This window comes from Rattus norvegicus, chromosome 8, assembly GCF_021556685.1.
Source record: "Rattus norvegicus strain SHRSP/BbbUtx chromosome 8, alternate assembly SHRSP_T2T, whole genome shotgun sequence".
NCBI classification, from domain to species: domain Eukaryota; kingdom Metazoa; phylum Chordata; class Mammalia; order Rodentia; family Muridae; genus Rattus; species Rattus norvegicus.
The window spans coordinates 81420192-81443261 of record NC_141541.1 but is presented as its reverse complement, the minus strand read 5'-3'; the positions used below and the strand labels follow the sequence as shown (position 1 = coordinate 81443261).

General features: G+C 44.8%; 2 protein-coding genes and 1 non-coding gene across 7 annotated transcripts; 1 reads left to right on the top strand and 2 right to left on the bottom strand.

The window, feature by feature from the left end:
- The first annotated feature begins 176 nt into the window (after nucleotides 1-176).
- Nucleotides 177-4655, top strand: Pierce2 (piercer of microtubule wall 2). The gene is given in 2 exon segments (NM_001198796.1): nucleotides 177-405; nucleotides 4151-4655. Coding segments are annotated over 2 exon segments (369 nt in total). The 5' UTR covers nucleotides 177-378; the 3' UTR covers nucleotides 4493-4655.
- Nucleotides 4656-8735: 4080 nt separating this feature from the next.
- Nucleotides 8736-21934, bottom strand: Dnaaf4 (dynein axonemal assembly factor 4). 5 transcript variants are annotated; one of them, XM_087562822.1, is made up of 9 exons: nucleotides 21722-21881; nucleotides 20851-20949; nucleotides 20334-20467; nucleotides 19336-19561; nucleotides 16682-16827; nucleotides 15732-15841; nucleotides 12128-12281; nucleotides 9806-9911; nucleotides 8736-9500 (listed from the first exon to the last, which is right to left on the bottom strand). In XM_087562822.1, the coding sequence occupies exons 2-9, from the start codon at nucleotides 20858-20860 to the stop codon at nucleotides 9385-9387; spliced, it is 1002 nt and encodes a 333-aa protein (XP_087418948.1). In that variant the 5' UTR covers nucleotides 20861-20949; nucleotides 21722-21881; the 3' UTR covers nucleotides 8736-9384. The 5 variants fall into 5 exon arrangements, with proteins under 5 accessions (XP_087418948.1, XP_087418950.1, XP_087418949.1 ...); NM_001007010.1 differs by having other exon boundaries at nucleotides 8739-9500; nucleotides 20851-20998; nucleotides 21722-21934; XM_087562824.1 differs by lacking the exon at nucleotides 9806-9911 and having other exon boundaries at nucleotides 20851-20998.
- Nucleotides 11736-11841, bottom strand: LOC120094409 (U6 spliceosomal RNA). Its single transcript, XR_015628358.1, has one exon. It is a non-coding gene; the product is annotated as a U6 spliceosomal RNA (small nuclear RNA).
- Nucleotides 21935-23070: the final 1136 nt, after the last annotated feature.

The window sequence follows — 23070 nt, the reverse complement described above, 5'->3', positions numbered from 1 at the left end:
CAGCACGGCATGCTGGGAATTGAAGTACCTTCTGCACCTCCGGCCAGCTCGCGGCGAGGAGAAAGAACTACGACTCCCTAAGACTCGTACAGCCCGCCTTCCTGAGGCTGCCGGAAGCTGGGCGGGACGACCGCGGATCTCCACAACATCCGGGCTCCCATGCCTGCAGCCGGTTGCCATGGAGACGGGCTGCCACACTGGAAGACAGAGGGTTTCCATCCACCTCTCCCTCCTCAGAAATTGCAGTTTATGCGACTCGGATCGTTCTGGCTTCGTCCTTGGTGCTGCTTTCCGTCGGTTCTTCTTCTGTAAGAAGACCCACGCCTTCGTCAGACTTCTCGCTATCAGGAAAAAGTTGCTTTTGCTGAAGAGATTAAGATGGCGGGAGAGACAGACTGCGACTTGGTGGGTTTGGGCGGAGAGCTAGATGCTTTTGAAAATCGAATTCATAATAGTGTTTGAGGCACCATCTACTCCCACTCATTAACCTAGTTAGTCACCGAGCTTTTATATTTATAAATTTAAATGCACGATCCACAAAGAAATTACTTTAAGGTGTAAAGGAAGCATCTCACTACAAATGATCTTTTGTTCAGGATGGGGTTTTTTTGCATATCTATTTGCAGTCCTGGGGATCGAACTCAGGGACTTGTGCGTGGTAGGTAACTGCTGTTCTACTGAGCTACACCTCCCAGCCTTAGAACCTTCATGTTTATGTCATTTATAGTATGCCTTGTCTAAAGGGATGGGAGAGGGAGAACACAGCGCACTCTGTCCCCTACCTGGCTAGTGAGTAAATAATAAAGGAAATTTAGCAAGCTGATTGGGCAAAAGTTAGTTCACAGTTTAGGTCTGATATTTGTGTTGCTGTAACTAGGGAGGGATTGAACCTCAAGCCTCAGACTACTTGGAAAGCACTCTACCAGGGAGGTTGATCCCTAACCCCTCGTTTTTTGTTTGGATGAGAGGGGAGTTTGGAGTGGTGGTTTGTTTTTTTGTTTTGTTTTGTTTTGTTTTGTTTTGTTTTGTTTTTTAGACAGAGCTTCTCAGAGTAACTGAGACTGACTTCAATTCTCTGTGTAGCTGGCACTGAACTCCAGAAACTCTTGCCTCTACTTCCCGAGTATTAGGATTACAGGCCTAAGCTGCCACACTCTGTTAAAATTTAAATAACAGCTGGTTTTACAGTGAGTGGGGTAACGTGGTGTACTTTGATTACTTCTCAACATCTTTAATTATAACGGAGATGTAAGGAGATAGTATCGTCCCCCTGACGTGACTTCAATCATTTGAAGTGACTTTTTAAAATGATTAAATCTAGAGTTGAAGGTGACTTAGCTTTAGGGCCAGTAGTAGCAAGGGTGATTTATGAAAACTGGGGCCCTTGGTAACTGAAGGGCATGGTAATAATAACCAAAGAAAGCCCATGGTGTGGTTAGTCATGGTGGCCAGACCTAGAATCCTAGCACTATGAAGGCAGGAGGATTGCCAGGAGTTTGGGGCCAGGTAATTATTGAAACAGTCTCAACAAAAAACAACAACAAAAGAAAACCAACTGGGTTGGAGAGATGGCTTATCTGTTAAGAGCACTGTATGCTCTTCCAGAGATCCTGAGTTTGATTCCCACGACCACATGGTGGCTCACAGCATGTATGCTGATGCCATCTTCTGGTACACAGGTATACATGCAGATAAAGCACCCATATACATAAAGTGAGTACATCTTGAAGAAAAAAAGAAGAGAAATCCATTTATCCAGTATTTAATATTTCCATTCACCTTCCCTTCAAGCTAGCTCAAAAGCTGTGGTTTGGGTTTTGTTGGTGTTTTTAGCTATTTTTAAGTGGGTTGCATCTAGAAGGAAGTTCCTGCCATACATCACACTTTTCTAGTATTCTAATTCCTAAAAATTTTTCTTTGGAGACAGGGCCTCTTGTATCCCATGATGGCCTCTGTCTCCCTGAGATGACCCTTCTGATCTTCCGTGTGATTACTGAAATGAGCCATCATGCCCAGTTTATGTGGTGCTGGAAATAGACCCAAGGACCTCTTTATATGTTAGGAAGCATGCTACCAACAAAGCCACATCCTCAACCTGTTTTTTAATTTAACATTCAGAAACTGAACTTTACTTAGATACTAAAAGAATCCTGGAATTGAGAAACAGCTCAGCTATCTTAACCAGAACCTAACTAGCAGGGCATGGTGGCCTAGGTCTACAGTCCTAAGGATTCCAATTTCTCCAGGAAATTTGCTGTTGGGGATGGGAGGTGAAAGTAGGCAGTCCACAGTGAGACCACAGGAAGGACTTGCCCATAAGGAAAGACTTGCCTTTGGTAGATAGCTAAATGTATATATGCTTCTCTTCTGAGCTTCTTACCTAGAAAGGAAAGGGAGAGAGAAGCAAGGAGAGAGAGAGAAATATAAAGAGAAACTCAAAAAGCATTAGATTCAAGGACTACCTGCCCTTGAACTCTTAACAACCCCTGACCTCTGACAGTGGTAGTGCCTATGGTGTTACCACACCTTGCTAGAGATTTGGTGAGCATCTTTAGATTACTCCTGTTAGCACAACAAGGTCTGGCCACTCCCCCTAGATCTAGCATCCTTCCAAGGCTGCTGGGAGGGGTTACTGCCTTGGAGCATGGGGAAGAATGGGGAAGCTTGAAAGATTTAGACAGAGAACTGTAGACTCTAGTGAACAACACTGTATGATTAAGTCATCTGCTACAAGGGTCTCTGTTTTCTCTGACTGACAAAGCCAGGGACCTTGGCCTCCTAGGATAGGTAGCTCCTATAGTGTGTTTTGGCGTTTTGTTTTCTAGTACGGGGGATTGAATGCATACACTATTCCATGGCACTCCATGTGCAGTACTTTTTGTTTTGTTTTGAAACTGGGTTTCATGTAGTTCACTCCCTGTGTAGCCAAGAATGACCTTAAGTTTGTGGCACCTCCCAAGTGCCACCAGACATTGTGCCTTGTTTTTGTCTTTGAAGCAGAATCTTGTAATGTAACCTTGGAGCTTTGGCTGGTCCAGAAACCCCTGTGTAGACCAGGCTAGCTTCAGACTTAGTGAACTCATCCTGGTGACTCCACAATGTTGAAATTCAGAGGTGTGCCACACCAGAGACAATTCTGCCCTGTAGTTACCAATGAAATACGAAAAGCAGCCAGGAATGGTGGCTAGCCCTGTCACCCTAGTACTTATTTAGAGAACACCAGTTCACACTAGTTAAACTACACTTGCACACAGCCTCACTTTTAACTGTAGGTTTATAAAAAGTGTTATGGAGCTAGTACAAGAAATTTCATAGCCAAGCATGCTGACACAAGTCTGCTACAATGCCAGCACTCAGGAAGCTGAGGTAAGAGTAGTTCCTTGAGTTCAAAGCCAGTCTGGGCTACAAAATGAGATTCTTGCTTTAAAGAACCAGGAAGACTTGAGTGTACCAGCAACAGTTGGAGCCAGCAACATCCCACCAGATAAAGCAGAGCAAGTTCTTTCCAGAGACCCTCTTGGGTGAGAAAGGTTATTGACTGACACAGTTTCAGGAGTTAAGTATAAATCAAGGCTGGAGTTCATTAGGAAACATTCAGTGTAGGTTGCAGCACAGACATTAAGAGAAGGTAGAGACATGTAAGAGGAAGACAGCAGCACACATTTTGAAGTAGGCAGGGCTGCTCAGGACAGAGGCCTCCATAGATGATGTAACAGGACGGCCTGTAATTCGAGTGATTTTTCTTTTTAAGTTGCACTGGCCGAAGGATTTAAAAGATTAAGTAAAACATAGGTAGATATGATGACCTGTGCCATGATCCTAATTGCTTGGAAGGTTGAAGGCCAGATGATCAGAAGTTCAGGGTTATCTGCAACCACACAGAGTTCTAGGCTAGCCTGGGCCACCTGAGACTTTCTCTAAAAAAATGAGAGAAAGACCCAGATATGGTGGCTCTAGACTTTAATCCTAGCACTAGAGAGGCAGGAGTCTACATAGTGAGCTGTAGCTAAGGCTGTATAGTAAGACCCTATCTCAAAAACAAAACAAACAAACAAACAAAAAAAAGCAGGAAAGAAAAAAATCCAAGAAAAGTTGAGGGGATAAATCAAGTAGATGCCTTGTAACTCAGGGTGGTTTTTATTCCTTTTAGGATAAGAAAACTTCTTTGACTTCAGATGCAGAAATGAGACCTGAACCACCAGCTCCATGCATAAACCCTGGCAACCCCGTGTTTTCCTGTATGTTGGACCCTAAGACATTGCACACGTCCACCTCACTGTCCAAACCCCAGATGATTATGTACAAGACCAATGCCAGCCAGTACGGGGCCTTCTCACCCAGGCCCTACTTCCTGCCCTGTAAGTACCTGCCACAGGAGCAAATGTTCACAGAGCACCTCAGAGCAACCGGCTTTTATCAAAACAACAGCCTGAACATTGGGCCTGACCGAACCAGAACTGTCGATTCTCCTAATTATCAACACACACTGTGAAATCCATCCTTCTGACAGAGAAAATGTCCTGAGGATATTAGTTTTTAAGTCTAGAATACCTAATTTTGAACATTTGAAGTGTAATAACTTTTAATTATAAAAATACAAATACATTTTCTAAAATTACTTTTAAGAAATAAAAAAATTAAGTTAGTGACAGTGACCTCGTTCATTTATTTATGTTAGAAAAAGGGTCTCACTCTGCAACCCAGCTAGCCCAGAACTCTCTATAAAGTCTAGAACCACCTTAGCCTCCAGATGTAAACTACTGGACCCTACCATACAAGTACATGTTCAGGGGCAGAAACGATGGCTCAGCAGTTAAGAGCACAGACCGCTCTTGTTTTGTCCCAAGCTACATGGGAGAAGGGGAGGGGACACATGGCCCCTGTCATTCCAGCTCTCCAGGGACCCTCTGCCTCTGGCCTCAGAGGCATCTGCACTCACCAATATCTATACACACACACACAATTAAAAATAAAAAACAAATGTTAAAGTGTTCAAAGCTAGGTATGCTGGAGTTCACTTGTGCCCTGAATGCTCTGCCAACTTAAGCATGAAGACCCACAATTTCATGGCCAACCTGGGATAACACAGTAAAACTCCAAAAACAACAAACCCACTCAGAGAGTACCCCACTTTATAATTAACTTGCCTATGTCTACACTACCAAAATCCAAATATAGACAGACCTATAACAACCACTTGGGAGACTGAGGCAAGAGAATAGCAAGTTCAAGGTCAGCCTGATCAACTCATTGAGACCCTGCCTCAAACAACTGAACTGAAGTTCCCAGGAACACACACACCCCTGTTAAAAGAATTTTAAAGGTTGTGAGTTGGAATGTTACAAATTTAGAGACAGTCGTTGGGACTATCTCTGATACCCTTACTAGCTGTTCATCCCAACTCTGTATCTGACCTGACATCCTGTGATTATGAGGTAGTCATACCTTGGAATGCATTAACTTAGTAGATCATTTGTTTCTAACAACCCAGCAGCTAAGAATGTTTCAAATAGCATCTTAAGCCTTGCTTTACTGTGACCTGCCATTCCCTCCAGTGTATTTAAAGGTGCCTGGATTTGTGGCTTTTTTTGTTCTGTAATTATAAATTTCTTATTTTCACATTGAAGCATGTTGTTAGAGGCTGTACTAGTCAGGGCTCTCTAGAGTCACAGAACTTATGGAATGTCTCTATAAATTAAGGGAATCTATTATGATGATTTACAGTCCGTAGTCCAACTCCCCAACAATGGTCAGCTGTGGATGGGAAGTCCAAGAACCTAGTAGTTGCTCAGTCCCATGAGGTTAGTTGTTTCAGCTGCTCTTCTGTAGAAGTAGATTCCAATGGATGTGTTGGCAAGTAAATGCAAGCAGGGGAAGAGGGGATCTTCCTTCTTTCAGTGTCCTTATGTAGGTCTCCAGCAGAAGGTGTGGCCCAGATTAAAGGTGTGTACCACCTTTTTGTTCCAGGCTAACCTTGAACTCAGAGATCTCCTTGCCTTAGTTTCCTGGCATTAATGGTGTATACAACCTTGCCTGGGCCTAAACTTTTTATAGCCACTATGCCTCAAGATCTCCTTGTTGAGATCCAGGTCAGAAACTTGAGTCTTCCAGCTTCAAAATCTGGATCACAGGTGAACCCTCCAATTCTGGATTTTAGTTCATTCCAGATATAGTCAAGTTGACAACTAGGAATAGTCATTATACAGGGACCACTTGAATCATTGTTTTTGGACTATGATTGTTAGCATTCTAAGCTCCATCCCCAAGTTACCTGGCAACAGCCAGGTATGCCTGACTCACTATAAAAGGGGATATTTGCCCCCTCCTCACTCTTCTTGTTCTTGCTCCTGCTTCCTCTCTTTTACCCCTTTGTCTCTTCTCTCCCCATTCTCCACTCTTCTTTCCACGTGCTCTACTCCTTTCCTGCTCTCCTTTTTTATTTCTCTTCTTCTCTCTTTCTCTTTCTGCCCTACTACCCTCTTAACTCCCCTCCTCATGCCCTGAATAAACTCTATTCTATACTTTACAAGTCCTGTGGCTTGTCCCTCAGGGGAAGAGGTACCTCAGCATGGGCCTGCTGAGGGACCCCCTTCCCCCAGACCCCCATAGAATATATCCCCCCTCTCCTTATCCTTTTATTGACAACAATGATCACTCCTTTTTGGCTCAAGAATGACCTATCTCAGGCCATGCATTTGGCCTAGTTGGTAGAGTGCTTGGCTAGCATCCAAAGTGTATGGAGCTACTAAGCTGCAAGGGACTTCCATCAGAGCACATGACACTACGTTTACTTACTAAGACAAAGGAAGATAGCAGCCCGGGCTGGTGGCTCACAGGAACCCAGCATTCAGGAAGCTGAGGCAAGAGGATTGCAACTTTGAGGCCAGCTGGGTTTCAAAGGGAGTTCCTGACCAGGCAGGACTACAGAGTGAGGCCTTACCTCTAAAAGCCAAATATAAGAAGTGTATCACCATTTAGCTGGGCATGGTGGCCCACACCTAAAATCCCAATACTTGGAAGGCTAAGGCAGGAGAATTGCCGTGATTTCAAGACCAGCCTGGGATACATAGCTTCTGTCACACTACCTCCCAAAAATGAGTAAAGAGGGGCCAGTGAGATGGTTCATCCCTGTGTCAGCCTCCTAAGCTTAGAGGTGTGAAGCACCACACCATACCCAGCTCTAGGATATGTTTATTTTTTGTTCGTTTTTCTTTCTTCTTTTTTTGGTGTTTGAAGACAGGGTTTCTTTCTGTAGCCCTGGCTATCCTGGAACTTGATCTGTAGACCAGGCTAGCCTCTAACCCTCACAGAGATTCATCTGCTTCTGCCTCTTGAGTGCTGAGATTAAAGGCAGATGCCACCACTGCCTAGCTATAGTAACTATTTGTAATCCTTGCATTGGTAAGGCTGAAACAGAAGGACCACTATGAATTTCAGCCCAGACTGTTTTAAGACGCTGTCTTAAAACATCAAAATCTACAAACTAAATTTGTTTTAACTTTTATTGGGATGGAGTCTTTAAACTTTATTTTTACTGTGTGTGTATGCACCATGTGAATTTGTGCTCTGTTGGGATAACCTACCCCCACATATATTGTATCAGTGTGAATGTGTGCCCCTGTATTCTCAACTGTTAATTGCTGTAACTGCAGTGCCAGGTGCTGGCAGGATATATGATATTGTCATTTTTATAGCCCACAAGACTGCTTTCTATATGTAAATGGTGCCTCCTCACCTGCCTGAAAACCATGTAAATAATTCTGAGATTATCTTGTTAAAAGTCAAGCTATCCTGGGTTTGGGGGTGACCTAGCTCTCAATCTGCCCAAAAGGCCACACTAAGAGATAGACTGGGCATAGTCCTGCTGCTGATTGGTTCAGAGTGAGTAAACTGGGAAACCTCTCCCTCCATGCTAATAAGTTTTTTGTAACAGGAAGGAGGAGTGGCTTTTTTGATGAAAAGAACTGGAGACTGAAGCTGGGGGAGGAGCAGAGTAGGGAGGAAGCTGGTGAGCCACAGTCATGTGATAGAGCGATGGGAGGTAAATAGTTGGGTTTGGATGGCTAGCTCAGGAGACTGCCCTCAGCAAAAAGGCTAACAGACTTATACTATAAAGATGTCTCCGTGTCTTTATAGCCCCCAAACAGAACGCCCAAAAGCAACTACAATAGTGCTCGGAGTGGTCAAAGAAGGCATCCATCGGATCCTTGAAGTTGGAGTTCCAAGTGGTTGTGAGACACCTAATGTAGGAGTTGGGAACTAAACTTGAGTCTTCTGGATAAGCCACAAGCGTTCTTAACACTAAGCCATCACACTGGCCCTTGGTTAGCTGGTTTGAGACTCAGTCTTGCTATGTGGCCCAAGCTGGCCTGGAACCTGGCATCTTCATTCTATTTCCTACTCTTGAGTGCTAAGACTAAAGGCATACAAGACCCTGCTCAGTTTTGTTTTCAACAACAGCCTATAAGTTCAAAATAAGGTTTAGGGACAGGAGAGATGGCTCAGTGATTAAGAGCACTGTCTGATTTTCCAGAGGACTTGGCTTCAATTTCTAGCACCCACATGGTGACTCACAACTGTCTTTAACTCCAGTTCCAAAAGACCCAGTGCTTTCTGCTGGCCACTGCACGCACTGCATACAACTGTGGCACACATCCCTACAGGCAAAATACCCATGCACAGAAAATTAAATATAAATACATCTCTTGAAAAATAAACAAGGTTTTCAGAGTAACTTGTTTTTCTGTTGTTTATTTCTTCACTTTTTCGTGAGACAATTTCACTATGTTGCCCAGGCTAGCCTGGCATTCTACATCTTTTTACCCAGAAGACCCAGGGTTGGTATGCAATACATATTACACTGTAACTGGTCTAGACGAAAACAACAAATAATATAAAGAACAAAATACGATTATGTGTATCTGTAAGTGACTAAAAATTGTCTATACCAAAGCCAATCATTCAGAATGAAATACTATATTTAATATAATAAAATACTTTATAAGCACAATCTTATATGTGGAAATTCTATCCTGTTGATTCCTCCATAGTATCCTGGAAATGCCAACAGCTTAATTCCAAGGACAGGCACAGGCGGTTCAGAACAGCAACGTCAAAGCCCTGTCCTAAGACTGAAGATTCACATGGCCCCTTCTCTGTGCTTTCTTTTGTACTTTGAAACAGGATCTCGCAGTGTAGCTCTGGCTGGCCTCAAGCTCACAGAGACCTGCCTACCTCTGCCTTCCCAGTACTGGGATCAAAGGCCGTGAGAGATAGTTTTTACCTTGGAAATGATCCCTCAAGCACTGCCATTGCAAAGAATCTCTAACACTGCTTTACAGAGCTAGAGTACGTGCAGGGACTGCTATACCGAGCTGTATCTATCTAGTCATGAGACTTCAGTGTTGTCCCTTGAATTATATTCCGAATCTTCTCGGCATCATTCTGTACAACTGTGTTGGCTGGGTCGATCTTAAGTGCAGCTTCATAATCTTGCAAGCCTGTATTGACATATCAATGATAATCAATAAAGCAAGTATTTCATAAATACCTGTATTATCTAGACAACCTTTTGTTTTTCTGAAACAGGGTCTCCTGTAAATGTAAAGACTTTGACCTTGATAGGTAACTGAAGACAACATTGAACTTCTGATCTCCTGCCTCCACCCCCAAGTGCTGGGGGATTCCAGGTGTGTGCCACCACATATAGTGTATATGGTACTGGGGAATCTAACAGCCTTGTGCATGCAAGGCAATAAAATCCCTCCACTAACAGAGCTACGCCATGCCTCCATCAGTCTCCTACCTTCAACATACAATTCTAGTTGGCAGAATGCTGTCCCTCGTCGGACATGTGCCTTCATTCTTGCATTGGCATTGTCGGCAACAGGTGGTGTCAATAATTCTAGTGCCTTCCAAATAATGTATATAATTAGGGGTTAGTGAGATGGCTCAGTGGGTAAAGTGCTTGCTTGGCAAGCCTGAAGACCTGTGTTCGAATCCCAGTACCCACATCAAACAAACAAACAAACAAACAAAAACAGGTATGGCGGAGTGTGCTGATGTCAGTGCTGGGGGAGCAGAGACAGGAGGATCCCTACAGCTGATTGGCAGACCAGTTAGCCTAGCTGAATCAGTCAGAGACCTGCTTTGACAAAAAAGTTGGAGAGTAATAATTAAAAAAAAGAGTCTATGGTAAAGGGGTGGATATGGGGGATTGAAGGGAGAAAGAGTGCGGAAACCGTATAATTATACTTAAATTAAAAAAAACTCAAACACACACAAATGCAAGTGTGGGACTAGAAAGATGGCTCAAAGGCTAAGATCATGGGCTGCTCTTCCAGAGGACCTGAATTTAATTCACAGCACCCGCATTAGACAGCTTACTGCTGTCTATAGCTTCACTTTCAGGGGATCCAGTCTCATCCTTTGGATTCTGTGGGCGACTGCATTCATGTGCAAATAACTGTCCATCCCAGCACCACACACAAACACACATGTGATTAAAAATAAATCCTTAGAGAAGAAGGTGAACACCTCTTGCCACTACACATGCCTGCAAACACATCCACACACATACTACATACATACTACATGCATGTGTATAAAACAGTCAGACGTAATGCTTTGCACCTATAACTCCTGTCCCCAGAGCACTGTTAAGCTGGGTGTAGTCACAGGCCTGCAGTTCCAGCAGTTTGGAGGATCAGGAGTGAAAGGCCATTCTTCTCTACCTACTAGGTTCCAGGTCAGTCTAAGCTACATGAGGCCCTGTCTCAGAAATAAATAAAACACTAAACATACGAACAGCTGGGCCTGGAAGCACATGTTTATAATTCCAGTTATAGGGAGGCCAAGGAATAGGATGGCAAACTTAAGGCCTGCTCAATGTTATGAAATTTAGGCCTGAAATATAAGTTATATTGGTAAATTGTCATGTGCTATTTGCCCGTGTTGAAAGCTGTCTCAAGCATGTTTATTTCAAGATCTCCCAAAACTCCACATCCTAGGTCAGGTTGTCCCTGGCTCTCTAACAGGGAGAAAGGAAAATAGCTAAGAGCTGAGGCTGTAATTAAAAACATAGCACCCGTGAGAATGGCTGGTTCTCAGAGTGAGCCATTCCCAGCAGAGGTTACTACTGTTTCTCACAGAGTGTAAAAGGGTCTGCAGTGGGAAGGAGGAACCGGAAGCTCATCCATGAAGCAAAGTCTATGCTTGCCTAGGAACCTCTCAGGCAGGACCCCAGTAGACCTCCCCAGCGACTGCTGCAGGATGTGATGGTGCTTTACCATCTGATGCTTCTCTTCCTATCTGCTCCTGGCTGACTATTCTTTCCATTTTGCTCACTGCAAAACAAGCTCACTCTTTGGAAACAGAAAGCATGGTTACTGCAGATTATCCTCTACAGAGAACAAATAAAAAGGGAAAAGAGGACCACACAGAACTCAGCAGGACAGCATTTACCTTGAAGGCAGAAGGGCTTAGCATTCAACTTCTGGGGGAGGGAACTGAGTACAGAGCCCAGCACTTCACACTGGCTAAGCAGGGGCTTTACTGCGAGCCTAAGTGCTAATCCTAGGGCATCCTTTAAACCAATAAAGAAGGTCAGCAAATGTCTGCCCAATCCCGTCCATGTGGATCTTGAACATGCTAGGTTCTATAGCAGTTTTTTTTCAGACATCAGTAGTTTATTGTTTTAGTAGTCTAAACACATTCAAAATGGAAACTCAAAAAGAAAAATTAGGAAATACTTCATGAATTTTTGTGTCATCCTTGCACAGGGACTACAATACCCTTCTCTGTATCATCCCAATTTTAGCATCTGTGCTGCTAAATGAGCACACATTTGTCTCATTTGATCTTTTAAGAGAGTCTCATTTTGTAACATATATATATGTTGCATTGGTGTTTTACCTGCATGTAAAGGTATGTGAGGGTGTCTGATTTGGGAGTTACAGACAGTTGTGAGCCACCATATGGGTGCTGGGAATTGAACTCAGGACCTCTGGAAGAGCAGTCAGTGCTCTTAACGACTGAGCCATCTCTCCAGCCCCAAAGCATTATATTCTTAAATGAAGTAAATACATAAATGTATTCACAACACACCTAAACAGAGAAACGTACTTACCTTAGAAGAGTCCTCAATGGCCTTGTGTAAGTTTTTTAACTTGAGGTGGCAAGCAGCCCGATTCAAATACAGTACTGGGATCTTACGGTTCAATCGTATGGCTAAATTATAGGCGTCAATCGCTGCCAAGTAGTTTTCTGTTGCAAACAATTTGCTAATGAGACAAAAAGAAAAGGCCAATTTAACACTGAAACAGACATGGAGAAATAACATCTACCCTACTTGGCACTCAGTCAGTCAGTTTACCATCTGCCTTGTTTATTCCCAGTCAGATGGAGACCGCCTACCACAGACTCCGTCTCTCTACATACACCAAGCAAGCACACGGAGTAGGACAGATCCTCCCACACAAAGGCAGCCATCCTTTGCAGCAAGCGTATGTCAATCTTCCTTGATAAGTTGATTTATTTAGGGATAGGAAAGGGGCTTAAACTGGCCTGAATGAAGCTGGTGCTTTTGGCCTCAAGTTGGGGTGTGAGAAGCTGGTACAACTTCTCCCTCTGCTGGATACAGAGGAGGGAAGCACACAGCACAAATGCGGCTGCTCATTGTTAACCATAGGAGAAACTAGCTACATGAAAGCTGGTGCAGAGAGAACAGGAAAGGACAAGAACCAGAGGGAACAGCTCTTCACGACACCTGGAAGCTGTGAGCTGAGTGTGACACCTGTGTCAGCACACAGGCACCACCAACCAGCCTGGTGGTACAGACCTGTAATCCCAGCTGCTTCACAAGCAGGGGTGAGAAGACATGAGATCAAGGTTTGCTTGGCTTACACAACAAGCTGAAAGTCAGCATGGGCAATTTAGTGAGACCCCGTCTCAAAATAAGGAAGGAATTGCTGCAATCCCACTCCTTGAGAGGGAGAGAGGAGACCCGGGGTTTAAGGCTTTGTTTGGCCACACAGCAGGTTCCCCAGACTGTGCCATGTGAGCCGCCTGTGAAAACAAACAATAAGTGACATAATTTTAAAAAGGGAAAAGGACAGGGGATATAGGTCCGTGTTATAGCACTTGTCTAGATCATGAGGCCCTTGATTCAAACCCTGATACTGCAAAAATCTATTGGACGGACAGAGCGTGCACAGGTCAGCCAGCCAGCATCAGTACATCTTACTAAAGGGACACATGCCCCTTTGATTTAGCATTCAGAATGAAGCAGAGAGAGGAATTCTAAATATGATTTTAACAAATAACATGGACATGGTGCTAAAGGCCTACAATCCCAGGAGTTTAGAGGCAGAAGCAGGAATGCTGATATGTCAGTTCAAGAAGAGTAAATTTTGTTGGGTGGTGATGGCACACACTTTTAATCCCAGTACTCAGGAGATAGGCAGAGGCAGAGGGGCAGAGGCAGAGGGGCAGAGGGGCAGAGGGGCAGAGGGGCAGAGGGGCAGAGGGGAAGAGGGGCAGAGGGGCAGAGGGGCAGAGGGGCAGAGGGGCAGAGGGGCAGAGGCAGAAATAGGCAGCTGTCTGTGAGTTCAAGGCCAGCCTGATCTACAGAGCCAGTTCCATGACAGCTAGGGCTACACATAAAATCCCTGTCAAAACAAAGCAAAACAAAACCCAAAAACCTAGTAAAACAAACTCCTCAGAGGTATGAAAGCATATGCTTGGGAGGTGGAGGCAGGAGAATCATTGTGAGTTCAAGACCAGCCTAGCCTATATAGGGAGTTTCAGGCCAGCCTACAAAGTGAGAGCTTGTCTCCAAACCAAAACAAGCAAACAAACGAAAGTCATGGCTTGGTGCTCTCTGGCAGTGCACTCAACTGATTTTTCCTAGAGGAAAAGGGTCGTAAAAAGGGAAGAGTGACTTTTGCCTCCTCTGCACTTTGTCAACAGACTCTAAACACCAAGTACTGCAACAGACTAGGATAAGCTGTAAAGCACCATCAGTGGAGGACACCTGCGGCTGAGAGGCCACCTTGTAATGGCAATCCTATCATCCTTCTACAGGAAAAGCAGGGTGAGGAGACTGGCCTGTCTCTACAGACCTTAGTTTATTTCAACACAGGAGCAAAGGTAGGGTTCCTGGTCCTGTTCTGAACACATTTAGGTACACAGGTTAAACTAGGTAGCTCATACCTATGACCCCAGCACAGGCCAGAGAACTGCACAAATTCAGTCTTAGACTGGGCTACAAGAGAACCTGGCTCAACAAAATAAGGAGACAGCTCTCACGATCCCCTGGGACAATCTTGCGGTTTGGGGGCGCAGGGGAGGAATCTGCAGGTTGAAGCTAGGGCCTCATGTGTCACATGTGGGAGGCATGTTCTTGACCACCAAGCAGCACTCCCAGCCTGGCACTATCATTCAGAAGACACTGTGTAGCAGTCAGCCTTGGCAGACAGGGTCTCTTAGGAAGCAGCGGACAGATTCATACAAATAACAAGCATGATGATCCCTTTGCAGGGCAAGAGTTTGCAGGTTTTCCGAAACCTTCCACACAAAACTTTCATCCTGGGATGGCAAAATGGCTCAGTGGTTAAGAGCACCGGACTGCTCTCCCAGAGGTCCTGAGTTCAATTCCCAGCAACCACATGGTGGCTCACAACCATCTGTAATGGGATCTGATGCCCTCTCTGGTGTGTCTGAAGACAGCTACAGTGTACTTATAAATAAAACAAACAAATAAATCTTAAAAAAAAAAAAGCCTATCCTCCCTCAGCTCTGGTGGAGAGCTACTGTGGGTGAGAACCACACTCACCTAGCCTGCCTATGCACAGGCTCTGAGGGACTAGACTAGCAAAGGGAAGATCCATGAAGTGTATGCTGCTTGCTTTTGTCCCCTGAGAACCATCTGCCTTTTTTGGTGGTTGGTTTTGTTTGTTTGTTTGTTTGTTTTGAGACAGAGTCTCACTAGGTAGCCCTGTCTAGTCTGGAACTCACTATGTAGACTAGGCTGACACTCAGCCTCACCAGGCTTTTCAGACAGGGTCTCTCGCTGGGATCTGGGGCTCCCAGCCAAGTTAGGCACATGTGTCTAACTCTATGTCCCATGGGCTCCTTTTTTTCCTGGATTACTCTATGAGGAAAAAGTCAGTCTGTATGTTGCCCCTGATGTGTGTGACTCATTATATAGATGGAGCTGCTTCTGCCTCCAAGCTCCCAGGATTATAGGCCTTTGAAGTATTGAGGTTTGATCAAGGGCCTCATGATCTAGACAAGTGTTATAACACGGACCTATATCCCCTGTCCTTTTCCCCTTTTAAAATTATGTCACTTATTGTTGGTTTTCACATGCGGCTCACGTGGCACAGTCTAGGGAACCTGCTGTGTGGCCAAACAAAGCCTTAAACTCCAGGTCTCCTCTCTCCCTCTCAAGGAGTGGGATTGCAGCAATTCCTTATTTTGAGACGTGGTCTCACTAAGTTACCACCATGCCGACCTTCAGCTTCTTGTGTAGGCCAAGCAAACCTCGGCGGGGGCATTTTTTTCAACTGAAGTTCCCTCTTCCCAAATGCTTCAAGCTTGTGTCAAGTAGACATAAAAGGACCAGCCTGTGACCCATCTCCCCCAACAGCATGCACACACAAACACACGGCCCATCTATCCCTGGAATATGATGAGCCCGGTGTAGGATGCAGGATATTCAGACAACTCACTTTCCCTTGTCTTTCAACCAGTCTGGATTCTTCTCTTCTTCTTTTAAGTCAGAAAATTCCGGAAGATCAGTGCTCATGGCTCTCCGGGCCTCTGCTTGTTTATGCAGCCACTACAAGGAGAGTGCAGTTTGGTGATGGACACTGTCTTTGCTGGCTAGTGCAGTCAACCCGACAGTATTTGGAAATACCCAGGAGATGGGCCTCTAGAATACCCGTAGGATTATCCTGATGCATTATTTAACACGAAGAGACTCATTTTAACTGTGGACGGAGCCACTCCCTCAGCTCCTGGACTGTGTTCATGAAGAGAGGTGTGGGAACAGCAAACATGCATGGAACCCCATACACAGTGAGAAATCACTTGTTTTACAGCTCTGCAGTGCCTGCTGGCCTTTGCTGGTCTTTACTTCTTAGAGAGAAACATATCAAAGAACTTCTCATGCTATTCCAGCGGATTCTGGCCCCTTCTGCTGATTCATGCCAATTTGGGAAAGCCTTGCAGTTTCTGCTGGGTCGAGCCACCACTACTGTTTCATGTTAGCATTTACTGTTGAACTGGACTGCTGGTATCCTGACAGTGAAGCATGGAATAACCCTCAAGGAATTACTACTAAACAGGTCCATAACCCCTTTTCCTATGAAATTAACTCTCTTTCTCCCCTACCTCTGGCTGGTGGGCTAAGAGAGGTTGAATCATTTAAGAACCCTTAAATTATATAAGAATAATGTAGTTTTAGAGAAAAACCTAAGCACTGTCTCAAACAAAAAACGCTAAAACGAAACAAAGAAATATAAAATCTAATTTTTTTTTTTTGGTAGAATCTCTGTTCGGAGCCCTGGCTGTCCTGAAGCTCACTCATTTCCATAGATGAAGTAGTGAAGACATTCCGCCAGCGGCAACGCTGACACTAACTGAAGTGGTGACTACCTTGTTGATGCTGTGTGCCTACCTCTTCCTCTTCTGCAACTTGGGATTCCCGTAGAGCGGTTGGGAACACTCGAGGGGTAAAGCTGATCTGAATGCTGCCAGCAGAGCGAGGTGCAGGGACCCTGTCTTCCTTTAACTTCTCAGAGAATATGTTTTCCCAATTCCTCCCTTCAAAAGCAAGGGTATGGCATCGAGTGAGTCATTCATTTCTCATTTCTAACTAACACGTTGACTTTTTTTTTTTTAAGATTTATTCATTTATTATATATAAGTACACTGTAGCTGTCTTCAGATACACCAGAAAAGGGCATCGGATCTCTTTACAGATGGTTGTGAGCCACCATGTGGTTGCTGGGAATTGAACTCATGACCTCTGGAAGAGCAGTCGGGTGTTCTTAACCGCTGAGCCATCTCTCCAGCCCCACACGTTGACTTTTAAGATTACTACACACCAAAGCTAATGCTAAAATTTAATAATAAATAACAAAGAATAAATAATAAAAAAATAACAACAATGGGTTGGGGATTTAGCTCAGTGGTAGAGCGCTTGCCTAGGAAGCACAAGGCCCTGGGTTCGGTCCCCAGCTCCGGAAAAAAAAAAAAACAACAACAAAAATCAACAAAAGAAAACAAGGCAAAGGGGTTGGGGATTTAGCTCAGTGGTAGAGCGCTTGCCTAGCAAGTGCAAGGCCCTGGGTTTGGTCCCCAGCTCCGAAAAAAAGAAAAAAAAAAAAAAAGTAAAGAAAACAAGGCAAAGATAGGCCAGTGAGACAGGTCAGAGGGTAAAGTGCTTGCTGTACAAGCAACTTGACCTCATAAAGTGGAAGGAGCTGGGTTGGACAGTGGACACCTTTAGTTCCAATACTCAGAGCAAAAGCAGGCTGATTTCTGTGAGTTCCAGACCAGACTGTTCTATATAGAGGTCCAGGCCACCAGGGCTACATAGTGAGCAAAGTGAGACCCTGTCTCAAATAGATAGATAGATAGATAGATAGATAGATAGATAGATAGATAGATAGATAGATAGATAAATGGGAGAAAGGGATGGGGAGGACAGAACAAGACACCAATTCTACAGAGTTATCCTCTGACCTCCTGGCACACCTCCGAGATACACACACACACACACACACACACACACACTCCACACATATCACACACAAATAGTAATAACAAAAATAAATCAAAGATGTTTTCTGCAATAAGGAATAGAACATCCAGCATTAACATGGCAGCTAGTCTCTTCTTTAATCAATGACCCACTGCTTTTCTGGGATTCACTGTTGAGCTTCTGTCTAGTTCAAATCCACTCTGGGGGAGGCACACTAGGCGAACCCATTACTGACATGCATGCCTCCTCCAAGTCCTACACCCCGCCCCCACAGCAGTATCCCTACACACTTCCTAAAGAAGGAAGCTTGTCATGCATCACAGAGAACTGTACGAAAGTGGCACCATGATACTGAAAGGGAGACAGTCTTACAGGGAGCTTAATAGACTGGTGGCTGCCAAGCCAGGAGAGGAGGGAAGCGGTGTGCCACGATGTGGTCTATACACGAGGAAAGACAGCTGTTACTTAGAAACACTAGCATACCTAAACATGACACACAGGCTTAGAGGCAAGCGAAAACAGGTGAGAAAGGATTTCAAGAAACAAAGACTCAGAGTAATGTACTTTAGAGAAAAAGAGTGCATACAAGAAAGAAAAGGTGGGGCTAGAGAGAAGGCTCTGCCCAAGGCTCAAGATTCAAATCCTGGAACCCACACCTCACAGCTGTCTGTAACTCCAGTTGCAGGGGGGTCAACACCCTCACACAGATATGCATGCAGGCAAAACACCAGTGCCCATAAAATAAAAACAAATTATTTTTAAAAAGAAATAAAGAAAAGTAAGGACTATTTTTTATCTATATAGGGCATTCAGGACAACCTTGGACTACATAAGATGCCTTCTCAAAAAAATTGTGTGTGCGTGTGCATGCGTGTGTGCGTGTGTGTGTGTGTGTGTGCGTGCGTGCGTGTGTGTGTGTGTGTGTGTGTGTGTGTGTGTGTGTGTTGGATTTAGCTCAGGCTCTATAAGCTTATAAGCTTCCCTAGAAAAGCAGAGGGCCCTAGACTTGGTCCGCAGCTTGAAGGGAAAAAAGCAAACTTGCTTGAGGCATGCCTAAAATCCCAGCAATAGCGAGGTGGAGGCAGGAGGATCAGAAGTTCAAGGTCATTCTCAGCTACACAGCAAGTCTGAGGCCAGCCTGGGAATGAAAATAAAGAAGGTAGATGAGTGTCTGTCTTTTCCCTGACAGCATCCTTACACCAATTGTGTGGCTTCTTTCCTCTAACTCACCTCTCCACTTAACTAGTTCCCAGGGTCTACTCTGTGTTTCACTGTTGTCAATGTCTCTCTAAGCTCAATATTCCGGTTTGTACAAAATGTGACCAGTAAGCCATGTGTGATGGTGAATTCCCATAAGCCAAACATTTGTGGTTGAGACCAGAGTATCACATTCCAGGAGGTTCAGACCTACACAGCAAAGCCTGTCTCACCCCTCAGAAAAGGTCGTCCATTCTCACCTCATTGTGCCGTATTGCTTATTTTCCATACCAGAGCATGGCCTATGCCTGCAAAACGTTTTTAAAAAGAAAAAAGAAAGAAAGGAAGAGAAAAAGAAGGCACCACACCTCTTGTGGGGAGGCGAGTGGGCGGGGCCTTCCGGGGCAAACTCTGAGGTTTTAGTGCTCCCCTCTCTTCAGCTTGCTTTCCCTGTAGCGGTTTCTCCTTCCTCTGGACTCGTTTTTGTCCGTCAGCTTTCTTTTGGCATTCTTTCCACGCTTCTAATTCTCTGGTTGCTTTTTTCCGTTCATTTTCTTTCATATCTTCTATTTTTTTCCTCTCTTCCTCTTCAATCTATAAGCATTGTAATTAGCAAGTTATTTAAAACATTCAAAAAGCAGCAGCTGTACCTTTGGCCTGAGTGTGTGTCGGATGTGCTTGTGTGAGTGTCTGAGCCTTGGGATTAAGAGCAGGGGTTTTATTTTGCACTGAAACAGTGGAACCCGCTCCCACCTCCCCGTGTGTGTGTGTGTGTGTGTGTGTGTGTGTGTGTGTGTGTGTGTGTAAGGGGCACTCTCTTCTGAAGGACAGGATGTTCTCCAGATGAACTGCAGGGCACCAAATGGGCATTTCCCACAGCCATTCCCCCCATACTTCCCCTAGGCTTCGTGTACAAGGCTCAGTGCTAGCGGGGTGACATGAGAAGTGGTGGGACAGTTCACAGGTCAGTGGCCAAAAAGCTGAAGGCCTAACTCATGCCCTGCAGTAGCTGATCATTTGCCTAGCACTGTAAACCAAGCTGGCTTCAAACTCAGAGATCGCGGTTGGGGATTTAGCTCAGTGGTAGAGCGCTTGCCTAGCAAGCGCAAGGCCCTGGGTTCGGTCCCCAGCTCCGAAAAAAAAAAAACAAAAACAAAAACAAGAAACAAGAGATCTGCCTCTGCCTCCCAACCGCTGGAACTAAAGGCGTGTGTCAGTCACCACAGCCGCTGATGGCTTTGCCTTCTGATCCTCCTGTTTCACCATCCCGAGCCGGGTGGCCTGCGCTCTCACTTCCGGCTGAACTGCTTCTCTGTCCCTGGCTCCTCAGAATGCCCTGGAGTCTGCCCTGGAGTCTGCCTTTTACCTTCATCATCTCGCCTAGGGCGTATCTCTGATCTTCTCGCTTGGCAGCAGCTTTCGCTTCTGTAGCCTCTTTTGCTTTCTCCTGTGCTTGCAAGATAGATTTTTCTCTTATTCTCTGCATCATCTCTTTATCAACTGGAGTATAAGGAAAAGCACTACATCGGGATTATGATTAAATTGTTTTATTGAGGAGAAAAGCACTTATACTGATCTGGATAAGATTTCTTTAGATCTAATTTCATAAAAAGTAGAAAAACTCGAGACCGCACCTTTTATACTGCCCAGGGAAGTTTAGCATTGTGATCCTCTTACTTCAGACTCTTAAGAGCTGACAGTGTAAGCAAACACCACCTGGAGTCACCGTGACACCCAGAGAAAAACTCTTTTTTTTTTTTTTTTTTTTTTAATTTCAGACAATGTTTCATGTAGCCCAACTTTCTGGTATTGGCTTACAGGTACATACTGAGTGATCTTGAATGACACCCAGCTCAAGTGAACAACTCTCACTAAAAACGTACCGCCTGGCATAGAAAGGCTCTCCCACAGAACTGGCTCCTTTTTATACAATGTGAAGAGAATCGTGTCATTTCCAATCTTGGCTTTGCTCTTCCCATCATCTATGGGAGCATAGAGAAACACCTCAAATAAAAATGGAGGAAAGTTAACCTGTTCAGAGAAAGAAGGCATTGAGTTAGTTACACTTAAGACACTGCCATTAAAAAAAAGGGGGGGGGGTGCTGGAAAGATGGCTCGATGGTTAAATGCACTGACTGCTCTTCCAGAGGTCCTGAGTTCAATTCCCGGCAGCCACATGGTGGCTCACAACTATCTGTAATGGAATCTGATGCCCTCTGGTGTGTCTGAAGAGAGCAAAAGTGTACTCATACATATAAAACAAACAAATCTTAAAAAAAAATAAAAAATAAAAACCTCTGGGCTGGAGAGATGGATCAGTGGTTAAGAGTACTTGTTCTTGGGCTGGAGGGATGGCTCAGTGGTTAAGAGTAATTGTTCTGGGATGGAGAGATGGCTCAATGGTTAAGAGCATTTGCTCTTGCATAGTCCATGGCTCACAACTATCTGTAACTATAGTTCCAGGAGATCTGATCCCCTCTTCTGGCCTTTGAAGGCATTTGCACACATCTGATGCGCATTCATACATGCAAGCAGTCATTCATTTAATATATACACAGTGGCTAGAATGTAGCTGAGTGGCGTGGCATACACAGGACGCTGGGACTGATCCTTAGCATAACAAAAATAAATTCATTAAAAGTAAAAGAAGTAAATTAAAAATTAATTAAAAAAATAAAGCAATGGACACTGTACAGTACAAGGCAGCTCCTGCTCCCGGGGCGCGCACTGCAAAGGCACCTCAGCCCCGCCCACCTTCAGGTAACTTTCCCCACAGAACACATCAGCATCGCGCACGCAGACGCCCCGTAGAGGCAGCGACAGGAAGAGTGCGGCCGGTGTCTGCTGCCAGCTGAACTCGCTCACTCGCACCGGCATGGCGGGACCAAGGACTGCACAGCCACTTCACGTCGCTAAGGAGCCAATTAGGTTGCTAGGGAAGCGGGGATTGCGAGGCTACCATCACTTCCGGTCCTTAGGTCCCTTCCGGGTCAGGGGTCCAGTGGGACGCTGGACCTCCCTGCGTGTTGAGTATTGCAGTCGGCTGTAGTCCAGTATGAGTCTGGAGCATCTGGGTCCCCACTACCTCTGAGAGATTGAGGAAGAAATAAAGCAGAACGACATGGGGAACGAGAGGGCTCGGGGACAGGAGACTGCCCTACGCATGCACTACTTTCCAGAGGGTCGGAGTTCGGGCCTCACCACCCGTGCTTGGCTTCTCTTAAGCGCCTGTACCTTCAACCTTCTGGCTTCCGAGTGCACCTCACTCACACGCAGACACAAATTAATTAAAATAAATACAAATAATTTAGAGTGAATTTTTGCTAAAGGAGGAGAGAAGCTCTGGTGTGACTCCCTGGGAGAGGTTGGGTTGCATTTCTCAGCTCTGGAGAGGACAAAGCTTGGAGCTTTAGGATGCAGAGGGATGTGGGTCAGCAGAGCTGGGTTGTGTACTTTGTGACAGCAATGCACTTTTAGAGTCAGGACGTTTGGTTTGCTCTGGCCATTTGCTGGGCAGTGACAATGTGGTAGCCTGTAATCTCAGGACTTAGGGAGGCTGAGGCAGGAGCCTTCATTTGGAGACCGTCTTGATAAACAAATTTGTATTTTGTCTGAAAATACAAAGCAACGTTTGATGTTCAGGGGCTGGCTTCGCCACCCATCCTGGGAGCACTGGAGCGTACATTTGTATCCTCCATACCCGGGAAGGGTTTCAATTTTTGACTCCTGAAAAAAAAGGACGCAAAGGACTCACAAATAACTTCGCTACAATTCCACAATAGATCTATTGAATTTAAACCGACACATTTTCCAAGAGGACTTCAATAATATACCCTGAACTTCAGCTCCAAGAAACGTAAAGGTTGTGTAGTTCAATCCACGTCCTTAGTATCGTGTGCATTATTAGAAGAAAAATGTTTGAGCTCTTTGATTCATTCTAAACTTACTTATTTATATTTTATATGCATTAGCCGTCTTGCCTGCATGTATGTCTGTGTGAGGGTGTTTTATCCTCGGAGCTGGAGTTACAGACAGTTGTAAACTGCCATGCAGGTGCTGGGAATTGAACCCAAGTCTTCTGGAAGAAGAGCCAGTGCTCTTAA

Coding starts and splice junctions, on each gene's coding strand:
- Dnaaf4 (NM_001007010.1), bottom strand. CDS start 21,844: ATGCCGGTGCGAGTGAGCGAGTTCAGCTGGCAGCAGACACCGGCCGCA. Junction 16,828..19,335: donor CACTCGCCTCCCCACAAGAG/GTGTGGTGCCTT, acceptor TTGCTTTTGAAG/GGAGGAATTGGGAAAACATA. Junction 12,282..15,731: donor TGGTTGAAAGACAAGGGAAA/GTGAGTTGTCTG, acceptor TTGTCTCATTAG/CAAATTGTTTGCAACAGAAA.